The following is a 27,252-nucleotide window of genomic DNA, read 5'->3' on the forward strand; positions in this document are numbered from 1 at the left end:
AACAACAAAGTCGTGGCTATCATAGTAGGCACTGATCTGCACAGCCATGTTGCTGAGATCCATCATCACTCCAACCGCCTCATGCTAATTGTAATTGATGCTGCTGCCCATCAATTACATGTTTTCTTGGCTTATGCCCCACAAACCAGATGTGATAAAAAAGAGAAAGAACAGTTTTGGACGGAACTACAAGACTGTGTATCTACATGCCCACAAGAAGATTTGCTGCTTCTCTGCAGTGACCTAAATGGACATGTCGGATGTGTGCAGGAAGGCTACAATTGTCACAGCAGCAATGGATATGGTACATGAAATGATGATAGACAGTGAATCCTGGACATTTCCCGAAGCAAATGACCTTGTCATACTAACACGATTTTCAAAAAGCAGGTCACCTATGACAGTGGCAACCACAACAGCCAGATTGATTTTGTCCTCGTGCGATAACATAACTCCCCCACTATTATGGATGTAAAGGTCATTCCATCTGACTGCCTTGCCCCGCAACAAAAGATGCTTGTTGTTAATATGAAGATCATAAAGCATGCAAAGAGTGGCGGCAGCATGATGGGTCCAGAGAAAATCAAGTGGTGGAAGCTATAAGACCACAAGGCAGCCATCATTAACCACATCACATTTCCTCCAGTCACTGCAGACTCAATTAACACCAAATGGACTGTTCTCCACGAGTCCATTATCACTGCTACAAGAACAACTCTAGGCAGTACAAGATCAGGTCGTCATTGAATCGACAAGCAGGTGTGACTCTAGATGGAGCAAGTACAGCAGAAAGTACGGGAAAAGAAGGTGGCTTACAAGAACTGGTATGTGCAGAAGACCAACAAAAACTGGCAAAAATACATCACTGCAAGAAGAGTGGCAAAGAAAGCTGTCACAAAGGCCAAAGCCAATCACTACCAGGACTTATATGAGCAATTGGACACAAAGGAAGGTGAGAAAAAACATCTATCGACTAATGAAGGTGCCAAGGTGGCAAAAGATATTGAACACTACATGTGTGTTAAGGATAAAAATGGATGGCAAATGCAGGATAAGCTCAAAATCCTGAAATGCTGGTAGCAACATTTTAACAAAATCTCTAATGTTGAATTTCCACACCTGCCAATTCCTGATGGCTTGGCTAGCACTGGCACAGTTTTGTGCACTACACCTGAAGAGGTTACCGAAGCTATCAGCAGCATGAAGAATTCGAAAGCTCTTGGCCCGGACAATCTACCAGTAGATGTCTGGAAGCTGAAAGAACTTCGTGGCACAGGAGCTAACTGGCTGACAAACTTATTCAATGCCATTGTGGACTCTGGCCATGTGCCTGCTGATGGGCCACAAGTATCACAGTTCCCTTCTTCAAGAACAAAGGTGACCCAGCGGATTGCTCCAACTACCAACCAATCCACTTCCTATTGCATACAATGAAAATTTCTGAGCGGATCCTTAACCAGCACCTCCATGACATCGTTGAAATCAGTATCAACCAATGCAGTTTTGTCAAAGGCTTGAGTACCACCAACACCATTTTTGCAGCTCGCGTGCTCATAGAGAAGCATAGAGAAAAGAAAAGTCATTACACCTGGCTTTCCTCGACCTAGAAAAAGCTTTTGACTGTGTTCCACATCAGCTGATATGGTACACGCTACATGACCATGGTGTGCCTGAGCTACTCATAAAATAGGTCCAGATGCTTTATGTTAATACCAGCAGTCAAGTGAGATGTGCCACCAGCCTTTGTGACAGCTTTCCTGGGAAAGTTGGCGTGTACCAAGGCTCAGCAATATCGTCATTGCTGTTCATTCTCATCATGGATACCATCACATGGGACCTGCATCACAGTGCCCCCTGGGCCTTGCTCTATGCTGACAATGTCCTACTTGCAGCTATCACCAGGGAAGAACTGCAGCACTGCATCTAGACATGGAATGGCTGTCTTAGCCAATCTGGTTTGTGCCTCAGTATCAAGAAGACTGAGTATCTAGAGACTAGCCTAAGCACCTCCACCATTCAAGTTAGCAGCAAAGATCTAGTGAAGACAAACTCCTTCCGTTACTTAGGATCCCGTCTGTAAAGTGACAGCACCATTAATGGGGAAGTGAGTGCAAGGGTGAATGCAACATGGTTATGGTGGAAGGAGATTGCTGTACTGCTCTGTGATAGGCGCATGCCAATTCGCCTAAAATTGAAAATGTATAGAACAATGGCCCGCCCAATAGCACTGTGTGGCCCTGAGTGCTGGCCAACCACCAGAAGGGCTAAGCACCCTTTACATGCCATGGAGATGCACATGCTCCGTTGATCATTAGGCGTTTCCCTTCTCTACCACATCAGCAATGATAGTCTGGGAGCAGATGGGCATTGCGCCAATAACAGAGAAAATGTGGGGAAAATGCCTACAGTGGTTTCTTTGCTTGCTTGCTTGCGTGCTTATTTATTTATTTCTCAGATTTAGCCACCACTCATCTCACTTAAAGAGCAACTCTGGGCGGTTTACAATAAAAACAAGAATAAATACTAATTAAAATACAATAAAACAGTGTTTGCCCATGTTCTACAAGCAGCACCCCACACCATCGCCTGCACCACCTACCACTTTGACACTGATGGCAAATGGCCACGAGGAAGACCAAAGCAAAGGTGGCAGGACACAATTAACGCGGACATGAAAATCATCCAGTTTGACCCAGGCGCTGTGTTCAGTCACATGAAATGGCATTTATTGATACAAAAAGCGACTCTGCACCTGTGGGAAAAATGCTAGGACGGTGATTATTCAATCAGTAGACAGTCTCCTGATTGACTGCTGCTCCTAATGAAAGTCCCCTTGCCTGCCCTCCACACAAAAAGGAACAGGTTTTATGGGGACAGAGAGGAACACAGGTACGCGACATCTGTTATGGGACCCAGCCGTACAATACACTAGGCTCCCAGCAACTGAAAAGCTATTTGATAATGCCATTAGTTTTTGTGGACAAAGGCCCACTTAGTTTAGAGACAAGACTCTAGGTTTAAAATAATAACAACTGTCAGTCTTGAAAGGGGAAGAACTCTTCTAGTTGTTGTTGCTGCAACAAACTACTATATACCTGCCCTCTGGATATAGATTTATGTGTTTGTGTGTGTGTGTGTGTGTGTGTGTGTTCATTTTTGTTTTATTCAAACAAGTATTTAAAAGCATAACCATGAAAGAAGATAAAAATATTATGTCATTATTTTGCTAAGCTTTTTGTAAGACTGTAACGACCTTTTTATTGTGCTTTGCCTTTGCTAAGCAGAAAATCAAATTACTTTAAAGTACTTTAAATTACTGCTAAATTAAACAACACACACACACACACATATGAATAAAAATTTGAAATTTGAAATAAATATTAATAGCTTACTTTACTCTTTTAAAATGTGGGACAGACTGAAAGAGATTAATAAAAACAGTTTGAGTGTTTGCTCCGTAAGTTAAACATTAACTGTAGCACTGAGAGCGTTCCTTTTTATGCATATTGCACTCAGTTTCATAAAGAAGTTTTCTACTGCACTGGAGTTTTATGCTAACAGAGGAGAAAGACTTGAAACAGAAAACATAGCAGTCATTTTTGCTTAAACCCTCTCATTCTATTTTATCTATCAGACAACACTATTTCTTCAGTGAGAAAACAGTATAAAAGCCTAATTTATTTAGTTTATTAGTTGCAACTGAAATGGCAGTTTCAGGTAAACAGATAATATTTATGCTGATGACCCCTGACATTTGACCACAACAGCCATTTTGAAGCCATTTAGTAGATTTGTCTATTTCTGTATTCTGGGGGATTGTAAAAGAATCACATAAATACACATACTTATCATTCTCATATTCCTGTATCAGAGCAACATAACCTAATTTGGTCTTCCTCTACCTGATTCCTCAGATGTGCTGGAACTATAACTTCCAAAATGGAGTTCCTTTCAAAGAATTCTGGGAGTTTCAGTCCAATACATCTGAAGAGCTTGGGGACAACTTGGGGACAACTGTTCTGCATTTCATTCACTGTCTTTTCACTCTTTTCAACAAACTTCTAAGTACTTATATCGATCTCATTCTGAAAGAGGTTCTTTCTTGACATACCAAGGGCTGTTTGAAAGAAACAATTTGAAAAGCAGGAGTACTTTAATATTTATATGAAACTGCTGGGTGAGGTCATTCGCTGGTATGGGGTGAAGTATCATCAGTACCCTGTTATATACCTCCACCTCTGGCTGGGCAGGTGATTCTGTCACAGTGCTGACTACCTGGAGGTTGTGAGGGTCTGGATGGGAACTGACTTCGACTCAATCCTGGCAAGATGAAGTGGCTTTGGGTTTTTGCCCCCCCCCCCAGGGACTAGTGATATGCCATCTTTGACTCTGGATGGGGTAGAACTGCCCCGGGCAGAACTAGAGCGCAATTTGGGGGTCCTCCTAGACTTGCGGCTATTGCTTGATGTGCAAGTAGCAGCCATGGCTAAGGGGCCTTCATACAGATTGATCTTGTGCACCAATTGCACTCTTTCATGGACAGAGAGGCTTTGCTCACAGTCACTCATGTCTTGGTCGCTTCCCGTTTGGATTACTGCAATGCACTCTATGTAGGGCTGTAGCATATTTCTAATTATTGGATGCAGTTGGCATATAAAAAAATGGCTGCATATCATGCTTTTGAATTTCCAAGGGCAATTTTTTTGCTGCTATGGAAAAAAAAGTACTGAACAAATTAGACTTGCAAGAGATGACTTTAGTACTAACTTTTATATAGAGAGCTTCAATATAAACAACACAGCTTATGGAATATGCCATATTTTCACAACTCAAATGGTCTTAAGAAAGATTAAAAAATACTGGAACACATTTAGCCTTGAGAAAATAACTTAATTTTGCTGTACTTAGAAAACAAAGTCTGCAATTGCAATTGGCAATAATTTAAAGTTGTAGGGTGAGCTATAATTTGGTGCACTTGTTTTGAGGCATTTTATTGTCTAGTGAAAACCAAGCTTCTCTCTACAGGAATAAGTTAGACCTTTACTTTCTCAATTTGTGTAAAACTGGGGACATGCTGCTGAATCAGTTTTTTTCAACTTTGCTAGCCCATGCTAGCAAAGTTCATGACAGCTCCATCCTATGCATCAATAGCTCCTTGTGCTTCACCCATGACATTCATTCTCCTGATACTTAAGACACAGAAGTTATCACAAAGACGGAAAGGTGATGACTGGCTCCTGGGTTATTTTATGTGCTTCATGGTTGAGTGGGTCTTGGAATCTATCTTCCTGGTCCAAAATTCTATGGTGACTTACATCAACAGGGATATAGCCACCACTAAACTACAGAAAAAGTGTAAATATTCATTGTACTTTCAAATATTACAGATCTGCCATTAACTGAAGGGAAACTTTAAGACAGATGATGCTGTGATCTGCATATTATGGCAAAATATTATTCAACAACAATTAAAGATTTAATTTGCAGTTTCAACAAAAGCAATCAGAAAAGTTTCTGTTACATGTAAACTATTTAATTCTGATTTTTGCTAAGAGATATTATAATTGAACCCTTGCTTATCTATCATGGGAAAACCCCAAATATAATTCTACATTTTATAATTTCAACATTCAATAAAACCAAAATAAATCTAATGTACTGATTTTTACCATGTTCCTATGTGTGTGTTTTTGCCCAGAGTGACTCAGCACTAAAGCAAGGAGTGCTGAGATGAGCAGATGGCTGCTCACTGAATTGTTATATCAAGGAAAACTGGACCAGCAGAGCTTCTGCCTGTCACACTGTTCTCAACGGTCTTCTTGCAATTCAGAAAGAAAAAAAGGGACAATATTCGGTTTCTGTCATGCTTGCATAAGCTTGATGCAACTTCATCAAAGGAAAGACTTCATGATCTTATTTTTATGAAGTGAAACAGTCAATGCTCCCTGTGGAAGCACTGATTAATTTCAGATGCTCAGCTAGTACTTATATTCATAAAATATTCTCACAGCATCCAATTCCCAGAAACTTAGAAGTAATTTTCATGATTGCCTCAGAAGAAAGAAGAGAGGTGGATTTAGGCAATAGCCTAAAGCCATTTACTTCAAACATTTACCACTTTCCATACTGAGGCAGTTCACACATGCACTTATAACATTTAGCACTGATTCAACCTCCCAAGAAATTGTATGATTGAGAAGGTAAGCACTGACATAAAAATTCTTTCTCTGGTGGCCGATAATGCATCGTTCATGCATACTGTTGCACTGATTAAAATATACACAGATAAAATCATTTTATTCTTTCTCTTCACTTCTAATATTTTTGTTTGTTTTCCTGTATTCCAAAAATTGATTTGGAATACAAAAATTGATTTTAAAAAATCCACAGATGAGAATCAAGTTGTACTAGAAAAAAAACAAAGGCTTAAATGAATTGTAATCAAGCCACAAGACAGTTTACATGTCTGTTGGGAGGAGAGAAACAAAGGACACATTGGTTATATGTAATACGAAAAGGAAAAAAATAATCACTATTTTTCTTCAGCCTCTGCAAACAATGAGAGTTAGAAACATGTCAGGAGGAAGAACTTCTAATTAGCCTATCAATGCTGACTTATTCTTCACTATCTACAGTCTCTATAGAGAGAAAAGGCAGGTAAATAGAGAAGGAGGCAGCCATAATACCCTTCAGCTATGTTTTATGGTTATATAGATCTAATTCTAGGTACAACCAAGGCAGCAGAATAAATTGGTATACAACGTAGCTAACTTTCATGTATGTTAAAAGTAAAATGTTCCAAAATAAGCTCTGAGTAACTGGATGTCTCTCTCTGGGTTGGGTGTCCCAATGAAGCTGCCGAAGGCTTATTAAGCAGTTCCCTAAAATATTAATGCAAGGTGTCCCTCTAGTGACAGCAAAATTATTGCATAGCTGAAGTTATTTCACATATACTACATGATGAAGACAATATGGCAACCTTAAAATTTATCACTTATCCACAACTTTTAGAATTATTTTTGCTCAAGGGCAAACCACCTCTATTCTGATTCATAAATACAGCTGTCCCTTATCTCTAATCTCCTTTTTTTTAAGGAATGTTGTAATGCAGTCACTCAGCAACCAGAGGTATTGCCGAGGAATTGAAAATAGATTGAAGGCATAATAGTTGCCCTTTTAAGAGTTATGAGTGGTTATTTGTGAACATAGTGATTCAAAGGAACTTTTACCCCACCTTTACCTATCAGTGCAAAAGCCAAGTTAAAATGAGGACTTGTCCTAATTTTATCCCCAGAACAACCCTGTGAGCTAGGCTGGGCTGGAAGACAGTGTTTCACCCAACGGTGTAAGTCCAACATTCACACTACTGCACTACTATACTACTACTGGTTGTGACCACTAAGAAATCTTCAGTACCACAGACATCAGAAATTAAGAACACTAGGCTTATTAAACCTGGAGAAAAAAGAATATGCCATTACTGCCAAATAGAGGATGCTTTTCTGCAACTCTCACCAGCCTTCAAATCTTCTGGATTTCATGAGCCAATTGTGCCCTATGAAATGGCTGAAGGAATCTTTCCATTTCAGGACTTTAACTTAACATTGCAACAAAAAGATGCAATAAGCTTTTCCTTTGAAGACAGGAGGAGAAATGCCGTGTTGCCAAAAAGAAAGAAGTCTGCAAGAAAGGGTAGATCAGCTGCTGATGAACACCTTAATCTGGATATCTCCATTTGCCAGCATGCTGCTAATAATGCCAAGACATGAAACATGAATTGAGCCCCACAAAGCACCATCTCTGGTTTCTCATGAGATAAGCAATAAATAGGACTGTAATGCCTTCAATAAAGTATCAGCAAACAGAAGAGTTTCCTGAGATTCTATCGCCCTGATAAAACAATAAAACGCAGCATGAAATAACTAAAAAGGTCACACCTAAAGCATAGAAAGTGGAGTATGATGGAGAATAAAAGAAAACTATACTGCAATTGTTAACACGGAGATACAGAGGAACAAATCCCAGATAGGTAGACAGACACACAGACATGCACAGACACAAAAGTATACTACAATCTTTGTGGAACGTGATCTTTTCTATGTTACGCTTTCTCCTCATGTCCAAATTTAGCCATCCCCACAGATGATGGTGAAGTGTAGCAAGCTGCTTTGTAAAGCCCCCAGAATCATACACGACTTTGCTTATGGAATAATTGGGAAACCAATTGCCTGGCTTGACAGCATAGTAATGAGCTTTATGCCAATTGAATCCTAATTGTTTGGAAATGCAAGCTGCCTTCCAGTCAGCCAAATGAGAGACGAAGAGTAGGAAATAAAATAAAAGGCACAAAAGGCACTACACAGGCAAGTGATTGAAAATAATTTATTTGGAGCTGAAACTGTTTTTAGATGGCACCGACTTAACTGTCTACATAAGAGGAGCTAGATGACTTCCAAATAAATAATGCTCTTAACTTTTCTACCATGAGACACAGGTACTTTTTATTCTGTCAAAGACTATGCTTATTAATTTTGCCACCAGATTTGCTAACACAATGAATTATATAAATTAAACATCCACATAATATGAAGTGTTTTCCTGCAAAACATCATCTAGATCAGTGTTTCTCAACCTTGGCAGCTGTTGACTTCATTTCCCAGAATTCCCCAGCTGGGGAATTCTGGGAATTGAAGACTACACATCTTAAAGTTGTCAAGGTTGAAAAACACTGGTCTAGATAGTATTTATTTTAAGAAAAACACGGACATGTTGACAAGCAAAGAAACAACACAGTCAATATGTGAACATGGTAATGACATTCAGGAATCATATAGGAAGATTTAAGATCCAGAACAAAAACCATTTCCGATGTTTTTAATGATTTTTTCTCTGGTTTCGTATGTCCTCTTTTTAAATGTAAAAGACAGAATGTTCAAGAAGCTGTAACCAGACTAAACACTGTTTTCAAGATCTCCTGTGTACAAAGGGTTATTCTACAGCCTAGTTATTTCTCTAAGGAAGTAGCTGGTTAGTCCTTTCTTACCCTTTAAAAGTTTATTCATGCTGACAGAGTTGTTTCAATGAAGTCAGTAAAACATGTCCCTCTCTCTTTGATCAATAAAACACTTTCCCCTCTAGTTGGGAAAAAGAGATCTGTAACTTTAGCTATGTGCCTTTTAGGATTGTCACTAAGCACAAAAAGGCCTTTAGATTCAACAGCATCTAAGTGAATACAAAATATAATACGTCATGATAATTGCAAATATTTAACAATATGATCCCATGCATATTTATTTGAAAGTAAATTAAGTTCAGTGGGATGTACTCCCAAGAATGTATAGGTAAAAAAATAAAAATACCAGCAGATTGAACTTATATTCTGCTAACTTCATGGACATTACCATGTCCTTCTGGCAAGAAGAAATGTATTGTACCATTACCTTCTTCAGGATTTGTTTTTACTTCCTCTACCCTACTGTCCTGAGATTTCTTAGTAGCCTTCTGTTCAAACCCAACTAGTCCAGATCCCACTAAGTTTCTGAGCCCACCTGCCACCACCTGCTGATGTAGTGTGTATAGGACTGCTGCCAAACTGTTTCAAAACATGTAAATACCACTTGGAAGAGAAATCTGAATAACTCAAAAAACAAGGAAAACAAGGAAAACAATCTGCCCTTAAGGCAAACAAAGCTATAAGGCTATAGTTCAAGGGAATACCTTCCCTATTCAATACCATCTGCAACTACAATTTACTAATATTTATTTAATTAATTAATTAATTAATCCGCACTCAATCGTTACCGATTCTGCAGCGACTGCCTGGACGAGTCCCTGCAGTTTTCAAGGCAAGGTGTTTCAGAAGTGGTTTGCCATTGCCTCCTTCCTAGAGCGAAGCCCAGCTGGCGAGCGCAGGAGGTGGGTTTTCCATCGCTTCGCGCCTTTTCAGGCGTACGTGGCTTCTGCACTACTGGCAACTGGTCCTGTCTCCTGTGCAAGGCGCCGCCAGAGTTTTTCCTCCCACTGGGGTGAGAGTGCCCATTTATCTACTCACATAAGTTTTCGAGCTGCTGGGTTGACAGGAGGTGGGGAGGAAGCAGGAGCTCACTCTGCTGCGCGAAGCTGGGCTCGAACATCTGGTTTGTGGCGCATAGGCCAAGAAAACATTTCTGGCTGGCAACTTTCAACGTCATTAAGCCGCTGTGCCACCGCATTGCCCCACAATTTACTAATATATACCACCAATTCAACAAAAGGTTAAAATGTGAAAGCTATTCAGCAAGGCTCTTGATCTTTGTTGTAATTCAAAATTCATAGCAGAAGAATACAGATACTATGCTGTACTTCAGAGACAAAGAGAAGAAAAAGTTGAGATCGAAAACAGTTCCTACCCCCTTTTCTGCTTTGCCTTCTTGAATGTGCTCTAGCTTGTCAAAATCATACCAACAAAAACTAGAGGTTACTAGTCCCTTCAAAATTAATGAATCAAATGTATTTCAAATTATTCACCATATGAATAAAGTATTGAACTGCATCCACCATGTAATAAGTGCTGGAGATGCTGCAAATTATTGGTTTCATACAATACCATCCAATAACAAGATTTTTTAACAGGCTACAGTCTAGCTGGCAATTGTTACATCCATCCCAGTGAATATTTGCTTCTTGAAATACCACTCACCATGGTATTTTTGTGAACCACCTGCAAGGGTTAGGGATTAGAGGCACTTCCTTAGTGGGCAGTTCCAGCTGGTGGGCATGAGGAGAAGCTGGCTCAGTGACCATTATTATATGGCATGATTCAGGATTCAGTCCTCTCCTCACCTTCACTTTTCAACATTCACGTGGACCAACTAAGAGAGGTCATACATCAGTTTGAGGATGGATCTGTGATTTCATCAATATGCTGAGGATACCCAGCTTTGCATCATCACCATGGGCTATGCTGGAGGTACTACTGGTGTCTTGTCCCTGTGTCTGAAGGCTGCAAAAACCAGTTGCAATGAAACACATTAAAGCTGATCCTAAGCAATATGGTGATGCTGACTGTGCTTTAAAGAATCCTGCCAACCCCAATGTTATCTCTTGACAGGGAAGAGGACTACCCTTGAGAAAGGTATGCAATTTGGGGGTCCACCGGGATCCATGCCTCTATCTAATTGGGCACTTAGAGGAGGGTAAAACTGGATAGTGTGCCAGTTCCAGGTTTACCTGGAGGGTGGGAGGATCTTAACACAGTAATTATGCCCTCATCACCACTTGGCTGGACTACTACAATGCACTCTACTTGGGTCTGACTTTGAAGACTACCCAAAAGCTGCAGTTGGGGGCAGAACGCAGCACCTCATTGGTTAGCTGGTACATATCACAAAGAGAATATTATACTTCTACCATAGGCCCTGTACTGGCTTCTAATAGGTTCTTGAAGGACCACATACTCTGGCAAGAATCAACCTGTCCAGGTTTCCTATACTGTGAGAAGTTGTGGGTGCCTCCAGTTCAGTAAAGTGAGGGGTTTCATTCTGATATGCTGCTTCTTGGTAGCAGCACTTGTTCTTTGGAACAGACTGAACTTGGAGAATAGACTTGTTCCTTCTTTATTTTTCAGAAACTGCAGAAAACAGCTCTTCCAGAAAGCATTTGTTGAATGACGTAATGTCATCTAAGTTTGATTTTTGGTTGTTAATTATTGAGATGGTTTGTGTTTGTTATTTAGTTTATTTTTATTTTCACATTAATTATTACTTATTAATGTATTTCTTTACCATGGATGTTTTGTTGCTTGTTTACTGTGGATATTTTAACTTGATGTATAACTTTTTGTTAACCATTGAGAGTCCAAGCACATTATGGTGGTATATAAGGCAAATAAATACAACACAATACATGTAATCGTTCCTATTCTGGAAAAAAAAATGGGTTTGTATTCTTTTGCCTTCTGCCTCCATATCATTATTGCTTGTATGTGTTGCTTTGTGATGCGGGGATTCCATAAAATAAAGGGGGGCTCAAAAATATCAAAAAATGCATGGACGCACCACACAGTTATTTAGCCACTATTATTTTACATTCCAGGAAATATGTCGAGGTCACCAAGTTGGGTACCTCCCATTATTAATAACAGTTGAACTAATTATCTGCCCCACAATCACAAGACTGTTTTTAAATCACAAGCCATGAATACATACAGTGGGGCAAAAAAGTATTTAGTCAGCCACCAATTGTGCAGGTTCTCCCACTTAAAAAGATGAGAGAGGCCTGTAATTTTCATCATAGGTATACCTCAACTATGAGAGACAAAATGGGGGGAAAAATCCAGAAAATCACATTGTCTGATTTTTAAAGAATTTATTTGCAAATCATGGTGGAAAATAAGTATTTGGTCACCTACAAACAAGCAAGATGTCTGGCTCTCACAGACCTGTAACTACTTCTTTAAGAGGCTCCTCTATCCTCCACTCGTTACCTGTAGTAATGGCACCTGTTTGACCTTGTTATCAGTATAAAAGACACCTGTCCACAACCTCAAACAGTCACACTCCAAACTCCACTATGGCCAAGACCAAAGAGCTGTCGAAGGACACCAGAAACAAAATTGTAGACCTGCACCAGGCTGGGAAGACTGAATCTGCAATAGGCAAGCAGCTTGGTGTGAAGAAATCAACTATGGGAGCAATAATTAGAAAATGGAAGACATACAAGACCACTGATCATCTCCCTTGATCTGGGGCTCCATGCAAGATCTCACCCTGTGGGGTCAAAATGATCACAAGAACGGTGAGCAAAAATCCCAGAACCACATGGGGGGACCTAGTGAATGACCTGCAGAGAGCTGGGACCAAAGTAACAAAGGCTACCATCAGTAACACACTATGCTGCCAGGGACTCAAATCCTGCAATGCCAGATGTGTCCCCCTGCTTAAGCCAGTACATGTCTGGGCCTGTCTGAAGTTTGCTAGAGAGCATTTGGATGATCCAGAAGAGGATTGGGAGAATGTCATATGGTCAGATGAAACCAAAGTAGAACGTTTTGGTCTAAACTCAACTTGTTGTGTTTGGAGGAGAGAGAATGCTGAGTTGCATCCAAAGAACACCATACCTACTGTGAAGCATGGGGGTGGAAACATCATGCTTTGGGGCTGTTTTTCTGTAAAGGGACCAGGACGACTGATCTGTGTAAAGGAAAGAATGAATGGGGCCATGTATCATGAGATTTTGAGTGAACACCTCCTTCCATCAGCAAGGGCATTGAAGATGAAACGTGGCTGGGTCTTTCAGCATGACAATGATCCCAAACACACTGCCCGGGCAATGAAGGAGTGGCTTTGTAAGAAGCATTTCAAGGTCCTGGAATGGCCTAGCCAGTCTCCAGATCTCAACCCCATGGAAAACCTTTGGAGGGAGTTGAAAGTCTGTGTTGCCCAGCGACAGCCCCAAAACAGCACTGCTCTAGAGGAGATCTGCATGGAGGAATGGGCCAAAATACCAGCAACGGTGTGTGAAAACCTTGTGAAAACTTACAGAAAACATTTGACCTCTGTCATTGCCAACAAAGGATATATAACTAAGTATTGAGATGAACTTTTGATATTGACCAAATACTTATTTTCCACCATGATTTGCAAATAAATTCTTTAAAAATCAGACAATGTGATTTTCTGGATTTTTTTCCCCATTTTGTCTCTCATAGTTGAGGTATACCTATGATGAAAATTACAGGCCTCTCTCATCTTTTTAAGTGGGAGAACTTGCACAATTGGTGGCTGACTAAATACTTTTTTGCCCCACTGTACAAGTAGCCCAACTTTCTTAATCTTGATTTTGACTCTGCCCCTCCACTGTTTTTAAAAGTTAAAATGTCATATTTATATACATTTTCATAAAGATGAGTTTGTGTTGATATAAGAACATTAATTTTTACAACATACTTAATAGCTAATTCACTTAGCTTCTCTAAAATTCTGATTTAGCTTCTCTAAAATTCTGATTTAGATTTAATTATCTGGAGGCTCATAAAGAGAAATTGGAAAGGGAAGGAAATTTACTACATACTTTGTTGTTTTCTAGATACAGAATTCATTTATATTTAAACACTATATCCTTGCAAGAAATACACAAATCTCAGTTGAGAATAGCTTTAATACGGTCTGTATGTTTAAATATTTATGGGCAGAAAGGACCGAGGGTCTTCCATCCAAATTCTTATAACCAAGATTATCTTATATTATCTCTTATATTCTCTCTTATTATATTATTACTGACATACTCAAACTATGGCAATTTATAAAAGTACAAAAGGAATATCTAATTGTATATATGGAAATTCAAATATTTGTAAATATATTATAAATGATTGGGTTTACACATTGCACTAAACTATAATAAACCTTTGGCTTAGTATAATCTATGGACACATGCATTGAAGTTATAATATGGTTAAAACAAATATGGTTTACTGCAATGTGTGAGTAAAGTTTTTCTTTTCTATAAAGCCCGGCAAAACACTCAGTGGGCTCTCACCCAGGAATCAGCATCAACTCTGGTGAGAAACCTATCTTTTCCTGTATATTTTTCTACTAGAGATTGTTCTAAGACACTGTGATTCAAACAGCCCGATATTTTTATTACCCTCACCACTGATTTTTTGCATGCAGCCATTCGAAAGTTAAGAAAACATTTTTACATTCTGTCAGCCTCACTAGGTAGACCAGACCATGAAATGAATTCCACAGGATATCTACCAGTAGACCTCACTTACCCACTGCCTCATTCAGCAACCATTTGAAGTTATGACAGTGCTGAAAAATAACCTTATGACCAGTCCTGCATTTATAGCCTTCACAACATCTCTCAGTCACAGGATTGCCATTACAGTCAGTACAAGTTGTCCAGTGCCTGACATGTTGTTTTTCCTTTTTTCCCTCCTTGCAGAGTGGAGAGATTAGAGAGGAAAAGATTATAAGAGAGTAAGCAGGCACATATCGAAAGCAATATGGTGGTGCTGGCAGTCCCAAATGCACGCTGGGCTGGGAACCATGAGCATGCTAAACAGCCAGTGTATTCCCCATTATGTCCCTGCTTACTCTCTTGTAATCCTTTCCTCTCCAATCTCTCCACTCTGCGAGGGGAGGGAGAAAAAAAAATGGGTCAGGCACAGGAGAGATTGCCTACAGAAATTGCTTGGTTTTTTCATTTTTTCCCTCACAGAGTGGAGAGATTGCTTAAACAAGGGAGTGGGGTGGGGGTAATGCCAGTGCCAGCACATTGCTTTTGATGTGTATTCCCCATTGTGTGCCTGCTTACTCTCTTGTAATCCCTTCCTCTCCAATGAATACAAATACAAGCATTAATTCCTTTCTTACTAATTCTCCCAGTGCCAGGGTGACCATTCCAAAGGGCAGGGGAGTGGAAAAAAGGAAAGCACAGTTGCAGTCACATGATTTCCCACTTAGCAACTGCTTCACTTAACAACAGAGCTGCTGATCCCAATTGTGGTCACTAAATGAGGACTACCTGTACTGCTACTTTCAAATGCCTTCAAATCAGTTTCTGACTCCTGGCAACTGCCTGGACTAGTCCCTCCAGTTTTCTTGGTGAGGTTTTTCAGAAGTGGTTAGCCATTGCCTCCTTCCTAGGGCTGAGAGCGAGTGGCCCAAGGTCATCCTCCTGGCTTTGCGCCCAAGGCGGGACTAGAACCCACAGTCTTCCAGTTTCTAGCCTGATGCCTTAACCACCACAGAAAACCGGCTCTCTACTTTTATTCAGCTTGGCTATAATAACAGAATCTTGCAAATGTGATTTGGTGTTACCTCCTTATCCTTCTTATAGTTCAGTGAATTAGGAAGGCATCTGCCTGAGCCACTTCCGAATGTTATCTTGTTCTGTATTTTAATAATGCTTTAATCCTTCTTGCCTTGGCAATGGAGTCAAGGTCATCTCCCTTACTCTCTACATCTTCTCTCTTTTCCTTTTGAAAATACATTTTGATTCTATTTAGCTCTTGTGAAAGATACAGGGGGAAAGAGGAGCTGATTTCCATTGCCATGCATCTCAACACTACAGGGAGAAAAGGTGGCATTATATAACTTATTTTCTTTTAATCATTTTTCCCTTTTACTTGCCAGAAGGGCACCCAGGCTGTGGGAGTACTATCGCCCTTACACAACAGAGTTAATGAGGAGGGTGCTTGGAATATGGTTGTTGAAAACGAGAACTACTAAGCTGCTACCCCAAGGCAAGAGGCAGGGCCAGTTTGTATAGACTCAAAGCAGTTCTGGGACAGGACGTTTGAGACCTTTAACTTCAACCTACAAACTCTGCTGTACCACTGCACCACATTTTGTCAGTACAAATAAAAAAGGCAGCCATAATTTTAATTCTAAAAAAAGGAAAGAGGAAAAGATAGTAAGTGAGAATAAAGAAAGGACAAAGTTTCTAGGTGATAGGTATCCATGTATCCATTAATACTTTAGTTTTATATCTGAAACCCTGAATTCATACCCTGAAACCCATGGTTTGGAAGTTCAGGAACAAGCCACCAACTTGAATGTCACTTTTTCCCTGTATTCACACAGCTTCATCAATTATTTCATTCTCTCTCTCTCTCTCTCTCTCTCTCTCTCTCTCTCGTGAAAATGATTTAGGATATCAAACCATGATTTTATATTAACTGTTCAAACAAAGGAAAGGAATAAGGGGAGCTGATACCACAAATTGTGATTGCCTGAGTTACTGTAACATGAGACTATGAATTCTTTTCTACTGTGAAGCAGCAAATATGCAAATCCTTACATACAGTGCAGAAGGAGTTGCAATCAAACTAATTAACGGGTAACAGCAGTTCCCCAAAAAAGAAAAACAAAAAGATTGAGGTCTTTTCACCTCAGAAGGAAGAGAGGTCATGGGAAATATAATAAAATATTTTAAATGGTGCGTGGAATGTGGATAAAGTGTTAATATTAGAACTTCTTACCTTCTAAAGCTAAATGCAGGGAACTTAAGAAGCTATAAAAACAAAGTATTTCATAATACAGGTAGTCCTTAACTTACGACCACAGTTGGGACCGGAGCTTCCATCGCTAAGCGATGTGGTTGTTAAGTGAGTCATGCCTGATTTTATGACTTTTTTGCCATGATTGTTAAGTGAATCATGTGGTCGTTAAGCAAATCTAGCTTCCCCCATTGACTTTGCTTGTCAGAAGCCCCCTGGAAAGGTCACAAATGGCAATCATGTGACCCCAGGACGCTGCACCATCATAAATACATGCCAATTGCCAAGCGCCCAAATTTTGGTCACGTGACCATGGGGACGCTGTGATGGTTGTAAGTGTGAGAACCGGTTGTAAGTCACTTTTTTTAGTGCTGTCATAACTTCCAATAGTCATTAAACAAATGGTCATAATTCAAGGACTACCTATATGACATGCAGCTACTGTGGAATGCACTGTCATTAAATGTATGAAGGTTACCAATTCAGACCATACTCAAATGGGACTGAACATATTCATGGAGGATTAGGGTATTAATGCTTTAATACACAAAGGCAACAAAAGTTAGATTCTATTTGCCAGGGAGCCACAGTGGAAGAGGACTATCCCAATCACGCCCTGCTTGTCAGCCTTCTGGATGCATCTGGTCTATCACTATTTTCTACAGAATGTTGGACTTACTGGGCCTTTGGCCTGATCCAGCAAAGCTCTGATATTTCAACAAGGGCATAACAGTTCTTCACTATATTAAACTCATCACAATATCCTTTTTCTGACGAGACAGGAGGATACATTGCTGACAACCAGCGCCTCCTTCTTCACCAGCTTTGCCAGTTACAGACACAAAGCACTTAGTAACCCAACAGATGGTTCATTATCCAAATTCTGTTAGTCTTTGGACAGTACTGAAATAGGCAGAACCCTGTGGGAGTGCCAATCCCAAACACAAAGAATGTCAAAATAGGATAACTAGGCTGGAACAGACTCCCCTTTGTATCTTCTGACTTTAATGGCTAAGGGAAAAATATACTTTCTACATAGTCTTTTCTCTACAGGCTAAATCATACCTTTATCTGCAGGTGCAATATTCTTATTTAGTAGCAAAGACAATGCTGAGTTAAGAAAACTTTTTGTGTTATTCTTTTCCTTCTGACATTGTTAAAAGGAAACGAACAGAACAACAAGCAGCAAACAGACAAATTTAGCACAATTTCATATCTCATGATTCTTAAAGTACAGGTAGTCCCCAGGTTAAGAATGCCTGGTTTAAGGACAACCCATAGTTAAGAATGGAACCTATTGTAGCAAAATTCAAGTTAAATATGCAATGATTTAAATACAAAATGGTTCAAGTTAAGTACACAATACTACTTATACAGTATTATACAATAATACTGTTCCGACTTATATACGGATTCGATTTAAGGACAGACCTTGGGAACAGAACTCATTCTTCAACTGGGGACTATCTGTGGTTGTAAATGTAAGAATACAGTGCATAACAACTGGACTCAGTGAATTGTTTGGGAATACCCAGTGCTATAGCAGTGCTGCAGCTAAGGAGAAATGGATCTGATTCATAACCCAGATTAGTGAACAGATGCAAAATCATCATCTAAAATATTAAAACAGATTACTAGGACTAACAAGGTTGCATGTGAGAGCATGATAGAATTTTTTAGAAAAAAATGAGAAATTCAGAGTTTTTAATAGAATCACCTTGTGGAACCTGTCTCTTTACACCCCTTAGGAACTTGAGTCATACCAAGAAACTGTCAACTTGCATTATTTAGGCGAGAACAGAAGACAGCAAACCTATCTATCTTCTGCAAGATTTTTCTAGTTAAACTGGTTTTCAGCAACTTGCTGATAAGAATCCAAGAGCAAGTTCAAACACACACACACACACACACACACACACACACACACAGCTGCCTATCAACCAGTAATGGTTAGAGCCCAAGCTGGCAAAGGATGGTTAGTTGTCAGCATGAGGAAATTGACTGTGACAGACAACTGAGCTATAATCAGAAAGCAAGCCTGAATGGTTGCATGAACGCACACTTGCATATATACCCATAATATTATTCCCTTTTGGATAAACCATATTCTGCAAAGCTCAGAAAAGGAGTAAGAAATAGTGAGCCAAAGAAATTAAAGACATACAACAAGGAACATAGTTAAAATTAGTTTACAGCAACACCATGCATCATTCTAGTTTCCACCACCCCAGTACAATGCCTTTTACACTGCCTCTTGTTTTTTAAACATTTCGTGTCTTTCTTTTTCAGGATCTCATCAGGTCCATCCAGCCATGACTTTCTCAGTCTTCCCTTTCCTCTTGACCTATTTGCTCTTCCTTCACTGATTTGTTTTGAGATTTGATCCTCCTTCATTCTCTTCATATGATCAAACCACCAATGTACTTCTTTCGTACTGTTCATTCACTTTTGTATTCAGCACACATTCTTTCAGTACCTGTGCATTCTTTACCCTATCTCTTATGGTTTATCACATACTTCGTAAGTAGCGCATTCCCCCACTATTACCTTGTCTATGTTTCCCCTGACACATGCAATTCTTACTCCATAAGAAGGTTGGTGGGAAATAGGTTGTTATACACAGCCATTTTAGCTTCTTTCATCATTCTTTGCAACAGACCACATCCAACCCACCATCTTTCTACCACTATTGCATTTTTAAAAATTTCTTTATCCATTTCCTCCTTTATAGTAAACATTCTATTGGAGTACATAAATTCATCTACTTGCTCTATTTTTTTGCCATTTATGCATAACTTGCAATTATGCAGTCCATTTACCCTATCAAACACAACTATATTTGTCTTCAATACATAAGTTTTCAGTTCCATGTCATTGCATCATGCAACCTGACATTCACTGAGTATCATTCAGGTTCTCAGCCACCAACCCAGGACCTTCTGCATACAAAAGTATATTTGCATTCCCAGACAACATACTTCTATCATCACCACAAACATTCCATACATATTTATCCACAAACACATTAAAAAGCTTTAAAAATTTGGCATTAGGCCAGAATGTGAGCTGAGGCTTGCTGTATGCTTGTAGGTTGTAAGGGTTGGTTTGTTTTTTTTGAGGACTTTGGCTGCATTGTACTAACATTACTGTTGTGATTATTTTTATTTGAATTTTTCAGTTGATCGTTATGGCTTTAATTACTGTTACCTACCCAGAGTCACGGAAGCAAGATGGATGGCCATATAAACCATTGAAATAATGAAATGAAATGAAATGAAATGAAATGAAATGAAATGTCTTGTAACTGGATTCTTCCCCCGCTACTGAATTCTGCAGCCTAAAGCTGCTCTAAATATATATAGGTAGTCCTTGCCTAACAACAATTGGGACCAGAAACTCGGACATTGAGCAAAGCAGTAGTTAAGTGAGAGGCCCACATGACTGCTTCACTCAACAACTATAATCTGGGCACTCCTGGTTGTGGTCATTAAGCAGATGGAGCAAAAGAGCTGTCTGCTGAAGGATTTCAGCACTTTCGCTCTGTCCTCTTTCCCCTCCCCTCTCTCAGCGCTAAGCTGAAATCCCAACGATTTCAGCTCCCTGCCTTCGCACAGCTGAAAGGGGAGGGGAAATCTTGCAGTGCAGCGGAGCAAAGGCAGGGACCTCAAACCCTGAAGATTTGAGCTCCGAAACTGCCCACCATCACGTCCCCTCCACTTGCAACCTTTCCTGCTGGCAGAGAAGATTGCAAATGGTGATCACATGATCATGGGGTGCTTGGCAACCTGTCATAAATGTGAGTCAGTTGCCAAGTGCCTGAAATGCGGCCACCTGACTGCAGGGGGGAGGGTGGCTCAACTTTTATAATGGCCAGAAGTGCTTTATGGGCTGTAAAGCACCCTTCCTAAGGCTGTCGTAATTTCGAATCATCATTAAATGAATGGTCATTAAGCAATGACTACCCATATATATGTTTGCAAGACATGCTTTTAGCTTAGTGTATGTGTACTACTCTATATTTCTAAATACTTTAAATTACTACTATCTAGAATTAAGAATAATCTTTAAAATACTGACTAGCAATTTCCCTCTGTCAGATGACTTTTTTTCTGGCTGGTGAAACCTCTTATCTGACATCATCCTTAACTTTCACCAGTGGTCATCTGAAAAGGGTAGACAGGGTCTCAAAACCTCTCCTCTTTGTTTCTCCACTTCTCCAGATTGTGCTCTGCAGGTTTTAAGCTCCCCTCAAACCAACATCCCAGGAACAAAACAAAGCTTTAGCAGTCCCATTTAGGCTTATCCGCCATCTATGTGCTCTCTCAAAACCATCAATTTTCATCAGCTACTGCTGTGTAGATCCATCTTATTTGTCAGCCATTACACACCTCCACCAAGTGCTTCTTCTTCCCAGAGCTCCTCTATTTTGAGACAACTCCAATGCCAGTCCAATAGCCCTTCCTCATTCTATGAGAATATTTTTCTATGGAAAATTAAACTAACTCCTAATCTCACCTTCTGTGATCAGCTGGCTAGCACAATGCACTTGTTTCGGTTTCTGCGTGGATAAACAACCAGCAGGAAGTCATGGCTGAATGCAGACAATCATATACCAAATTGGAAAGTAAGAACTAAATACTGCTAAACAGATAGCTGTAAGCACAACGGCCAGCTATATACCACATAAGTCATATATTCCTTTCATTCAGATACTGCCCCGTTGTTAAATCTGAGAAACACTAACACTTTGATTAGTCACAATCTGCTACCTGAAACTCTGTTATAGTAGTATTAAGCAAAAATATGTCCAGGGTTCTTTTCTCACATACTTACAGAGTGATACCACACTTCCCACAAAATGAAAGTACCTGAGAACTGTGGTCCCAGTCACCATTTGCTGAAGTGATATAAATTGATGTATTAATTAACGTTAACAGACTTAATCATTGGCTGTTACATCACAACAAAATATACACTATATCCTCTAAATGATGTAAATGTGAGCTAGATTTTTTAAAATTAAAAAAAAAATCTATAAAACAGATGCTTTATCTTACAGTCTTAACAAAAAGTGATTTTGTAGCATCATTTTCCAGATATGAAGAATATGCACTATCTCAAAAGCAAAATATATTCTGGCACTTTTTCCTGTATCCCTTTTTTCTCCAACAACAGCAAAACAGTGCTTTCAAGAAGACACAATTTTGCATTAGGTCAGCAAATAACCTTACAGATTTAAGAGCTCATTTCCAGGGCTTTTTTTTTTAAAGTGAATTTGCGTATGAATCTCTGGGGGGAAAAAACAACTTTGCAGTCACGCCAACCTCTTAAACATCAAAAGAATGAAGTGTCTTCTTTTCTGATGAAACTATTCCCACAAATCCCATTATCATGAAGGTATAATGATAATAATGCAGACAGAAGCAAGATTGCAAATCACCAATCTCTCTTCTCATTAGCAAAAAGCCTTCCCATACAGCAGTTTAATGAAACAGCAAAATATCAGAGATTCTCTCAGGTATCTGCCATTTTCTTATTTTGCATATTAATATTTCTGCATATATCATTAAAAATCTATCCAGTTTTTTACTGTTATCCGGTTGTCCACTGACGCTTACATTTCATATTTATTTTACTTCTTGACTAATAAATATTAAATGAACTAAGGAACCTAATTTGGATCTGCTTCCTCTTTTTGCCCCCTCTTCTGGAAAACTGAGAAGTTATATTTACATTGAGGGAAAATCGCTTTTCCACATTTACTCCATCAGTCTGCCAATGAAATGGTGTCCTTCTCTCTGGTACTTAGCATCAAATAATGCTTAAATAAATAAAACATGGCCTGAGAACTGTATTGTAGGGCCTATACATTAATTTGCTGTCTGGCAGAGAATGCTAAACAATTTGTATTCAAGTCCTGTTTTCAAGTTCTACTACTAAATCATTCTACATGTTTCTTGACATAAAGGGTGAAATGTTTCTGCTGAATAAACCCTTCTACTAGTAGAACTGGGGGCCGGGAGAAAGTGATTTCTTTTCCCTTCTATAGTCAAGGACTTTGAAAGTCTACTCGAGAGCATTCTCCATCCCACCAGAACCATTTTTGAGACTGGAGGGAGCAGAAGTCTGCTCATAAAACCTTGGGTTTTAATCCATCTTATTTGTTGAGATAGAAATCCCTTCATAACTTTAGCAGAGTTATTTGGAGTCGGGCAGTGCTGAAATCAAATAAATAAAACCAAAACAAAACTCAAATACTAGTGGATCACCTCAGAGTAGTACAAACTATCATAGGAAGTATGATAAAAAAAAAGAAAAGAACCCTCACTGGATTTCAGACCTTATTCAGGACTGATATACAATAACAAAACATTCTGACTTACCTGATAAGAAACCTATGCAATCCAACATCAAAACTTCTGTGGAAGGAAGGGAAGGGGAAGGAAGGGGAGGACAAAGAAAGAAAGAAAGAAAGAAAATTATAATGTGTATGAGAGGCGGATTAGAAAGCATGATCAAATTATGATAATGAAAACTTATTCTAATTGATAATCCAATTAATATTAATCATGGTTCTGATGAAATGAAAAACTACAACTAAGCAAAAAGCAGGAAAAATATTTCTGAACTCTTTCTTCTAGCCACATAGGAAAATAGATGGAGAAAGCACTGATGTCTAAGATTCACTACAGATTTTCCTGCCTTTAAACTTTGCTTAGTGGGACATGAAGGTGTGACCTTTGATTCAGACTGAAAAATGAGCTTGAAATCACACTTTAAAAAATAAATAGAAATGAAATTATGCTACTGATCTAAAAATAGGTACAGAATCAAAAGGCCTATGCAATCACTTTACTCAGACCTGCCTGGGTTTCTCAGGTTCTCCTGTCTTCCACAAAAAACTAATTTTGGAAGTTTGGTGACCTTTCTGACTACTCCAACTCCTAAAAGAATATTAAGAATGACAAAATTTTGAAAGACCTCAGGATATGTGTGGATGCATACAAACATGGATTTCTGCATCTTGTTGTTTTCTTGTATGTGAATATTTATTTCCAAGATCTATCATTACACCTAAGTATCTAAACTCCAGTTGAACATTCAGCACACATTCAAATACAAAATCTCCATATATATCCATCCATTCATCCATCCATCCATCCATTTATCTCAAAAGTGGGGAAGTTTGAAATATACCCAGACAAAAGTCTAACCCTCAGTTGGCAGAAGAGTCCATTCAATCAGAAAGCCATATTGCCAAACAAAACAAAAGGATTCAATGGTTTTGCTCACACCTGAAAGCCAAACTTGTGTGTAACCTACTAGTTTTCAATTATGATAAAGTCAGTGGAAATTATGAGTCAGATTCTAAGGCAGTGGTTTTCAACCACTGTGCCACAGCACGTGTGCTGCAAAAGATCTGCAGATGTGCCACATCAATAAGCCACAATTAAATGACGGAAAGTGCTGTACAGCTGCATAGCCAGAACCCTGCCTCTGTGACATCACCAGGGGTGGACTGCCTCCATTTCTCCTCTAAGGAATATCCCATCATCACAAAGATGGCAATTAAAGCACTTCCTCCTTTCTCAACATCTTATCTATATGAGGCTGGTTTCTCTGTTATGAACACAATGAAGAGCAACAACAGGTTGTGGCTTCAAACTCTAGAGGAGGAGTTGAGGGTATGCTTGTCAACCATCCGCTCTTGGACAAGGGACATCATGAAACATCACCAAGCACAGATTTCCCACAAATTTATTTTCTTAAAAAAATAACACAATTATTAAAATTTTAGTTATTGAACGTTAAATACAATCTTAATACTCATTTTTTTAAAAAACGAGTCTTTAAAAAACTGATGGTGGGCCTTAACAATTTTAGCACCTTGTTAGTGTGGCATGAGATGAAAAAAATTGAAAACCACTGTCCTATGATATCACAGATGCTCTAAAGTTATTTGCCAACAGTTCTAATTTCACCTGTAGCATTTATTTCTCAGCATGTCTATTTTTAAAATAGCCTTGGTTTGACACTGTTACTGCCTTACCATGCAGCTTATAAAACAGAATGTAGGCTACATCATGCTTATTACAGGTCAGGCCCTAATTTGTAAAAACAGACAACTCCGTAATGTCAGATCATATCACTTCAAACCTGCCCAGGCTTTCTCTCCATCATTTATTTACTGAAGCAATTTAGGTCAGAAGAGAAGGGGCTGCACATTGACTAGAGAAGGCAAAGGGTAGGGAGATCATCTTCTAGAGACAATCTTATTTACACAGCAAACAATTTTATACTGGGGTAGTCAAAATATGCTCTGCTCTCCAGATGTCACTGGATTTCATCATCACAAATGAACATGGCCAAGAGTCAGGAGGAATGGGAGATGGTTGATACACATGATGCACGTCGTTTTCCTTCTAATTTATTTTCAGAAACTTGTGAAGATTTTAGACCAATAAACCGCCTTTCCTCATCTTTTTTGCAAAGGCAATTCTTTAAGAGGAAACTGAAGCTAGTAATCATCAAGAACTCCTGGATCCCTAGATCAGACTTCAATAAGCTACCCATCAAACAGTCCAGTCTAGTCAGTAGTGCAGCATGAGTGCTGTAGCCAGGTTTTCTAAAAAGGCTTCTGGTTTGCCTTTTATTCTACTTTATTGAAATGATATTTGTCTCCAGGCAAAGCAATGGAATATGGTGTTGGTAGAGACCATTTCTTCTTGCTGTCATAAATGAATGGTGATCAGGTCTCAGAATTTACTGGGAAGATAGCAACATATTATGGAACAAAATGAGTGTCTAAAACAACAGGCTGCAGTCAGTATCACAACTTGGCTCCTCAACCACCTAACCACCTCCCCAGTTCTCATGCAATTTTCAGGCTTCTTTCCCAGTGTCCACGTGAAAATAAGTCTAAAAGAAAGTGGAGGACAATGTCTGTGTATGTGTGTGAGAGAGAGAAGACTCCAGTTCTGGCTGGATACTGGATGGATTTCAGTAAAGATTTTCTTTAAGTCTCATGTGAGGAACAGCATCAGCTCATCTGTACAGTATACTGTTTAGTTCATAGATTGCTCATTTGAGGAAAGGATAGTTTATGGACAGAACATATCACCTAAGGAATCTTACATGATGTGTATTAGTCATGAGAATAAAAATCTAAATGTTTCACTTAATGGGAAACCATCCCAGAGAGCAAAGAAGGTGGGGTGGGAGACACCAAACTTTTAGTAACTTAAAGGGCCAGTGCAACTGCTGTACCAACAGCCAATAAATAGCTGAATTTAAAGCCGTGTCACCGATCAGCTGAGAAAAACACCCCCATTCAAAGGTTCATAATCTAGTATCCAACATGTATGCATTCTGGGTAATACCATTGGTGCCCTCATTCTCAGGAGTTCTGCAGAAGGAAAGCTTATACGTGTGGCTTTTTGCCTATGGACAGTCATGCTAAGCAGGTGGACCAGATGAGGAGGAGATGATCTAGCATGAAAAGCCCACTTTGTTGGAGCAAGGGGCGGGGGGAGGGGGAAGGGGACAGGTCTTAACTTGAGCTCTCATATGGTAAGGGCTCCAATGTTAAACACCTAAATGAGGCTTTGGTTTGGAGGGAAGATAGCCTAAAAGGAAGCAAGAGCAACTGAGGGAAGAGATGCAGCAGGAGATATGAAAATAATAGTTGGAGGAGTCAGGTCGACCTTGAGATGAAGGAAGAAAAGGGGCTTAAAACCTGTCAATAAAAGGCTTGAAAACAGAGCGTGGATTGAGGTCAAGCAAAGTTCCTTCCCAGTAAATTGGCACAAGAGCCTGAAACAACAGGAATGTTTGGGGAAGCTTGGGAAGGGAGTCTGGTTTTGTGTGTGTGTGTGTTTTTACTGAACAAACAAAATGTATAAAAAAGAAAACATAGCTGAAAAATAAAAATAAATCAATAATGAAAACAAAAGCAAAGAGAAATACAATTAAACTCTGGAGTTTGTGTTCCTGTGTTTTGTGATGTTAAGGAATAATACAAACATAAGCATCAATATTCAATATTTCCATCCAAAAGGGCATTTGTACAGATGGTGAGGCATTTGTCGAACAAGGCCATCTCTCTGTGTCGGTACTATTATTCCTATGAATAAATAAACCTTTCATATCAGAAGTGTGAATCTTTCCTTCCCTCTGTCAGGAAAGAAGAATATGTGATAAAAGAACAATTTGTCTTACCGGCTAGAATTTGGCAAAGCATTTCACAGTGAGTAATAAGTGAAATT

General features: G+C 39.3%; 1 protein-coding gene across 1 annotated transcript in view; it reads right to left on the reverse strand.

Moving 5' to 3' along the window:
• The window catches only part of HHAT (hedgehog acyltransferase), a 195,595-nt gene that overhangs the window by 86,317 nt on the left and 82,026 nt on the right, over positions 1 to 27,252 (reverse strand). The window contains exon 9 of the mRNA XM_088132577.1: positions 23,371 to 23,406. Coding sequence (XP_087988703.1) covers positions 23,371 to 23,406 — 36 coding nt within the window. The remainder of the gene's footprint in view (positions 1 to 23,370; positions 23,407 to 27,252) is intronic.

This window comes from Python bivittatus, unplaced genomic scaffold (assembly GCF_059951505.1).
Source record: "Python bivittatus isolate LINGU-HERP-01145 unplaced genomic scaffold, Pbiv_v1 ctg000020_np1212, whole genome shotgun sequence".
In the NCBI taxonomy this organism is placed as follows: Eukaryota; Metazoa; Chordata; class Lepidosauria; order Squamata; family Pythonidae; genus Python; species Python bivittatus.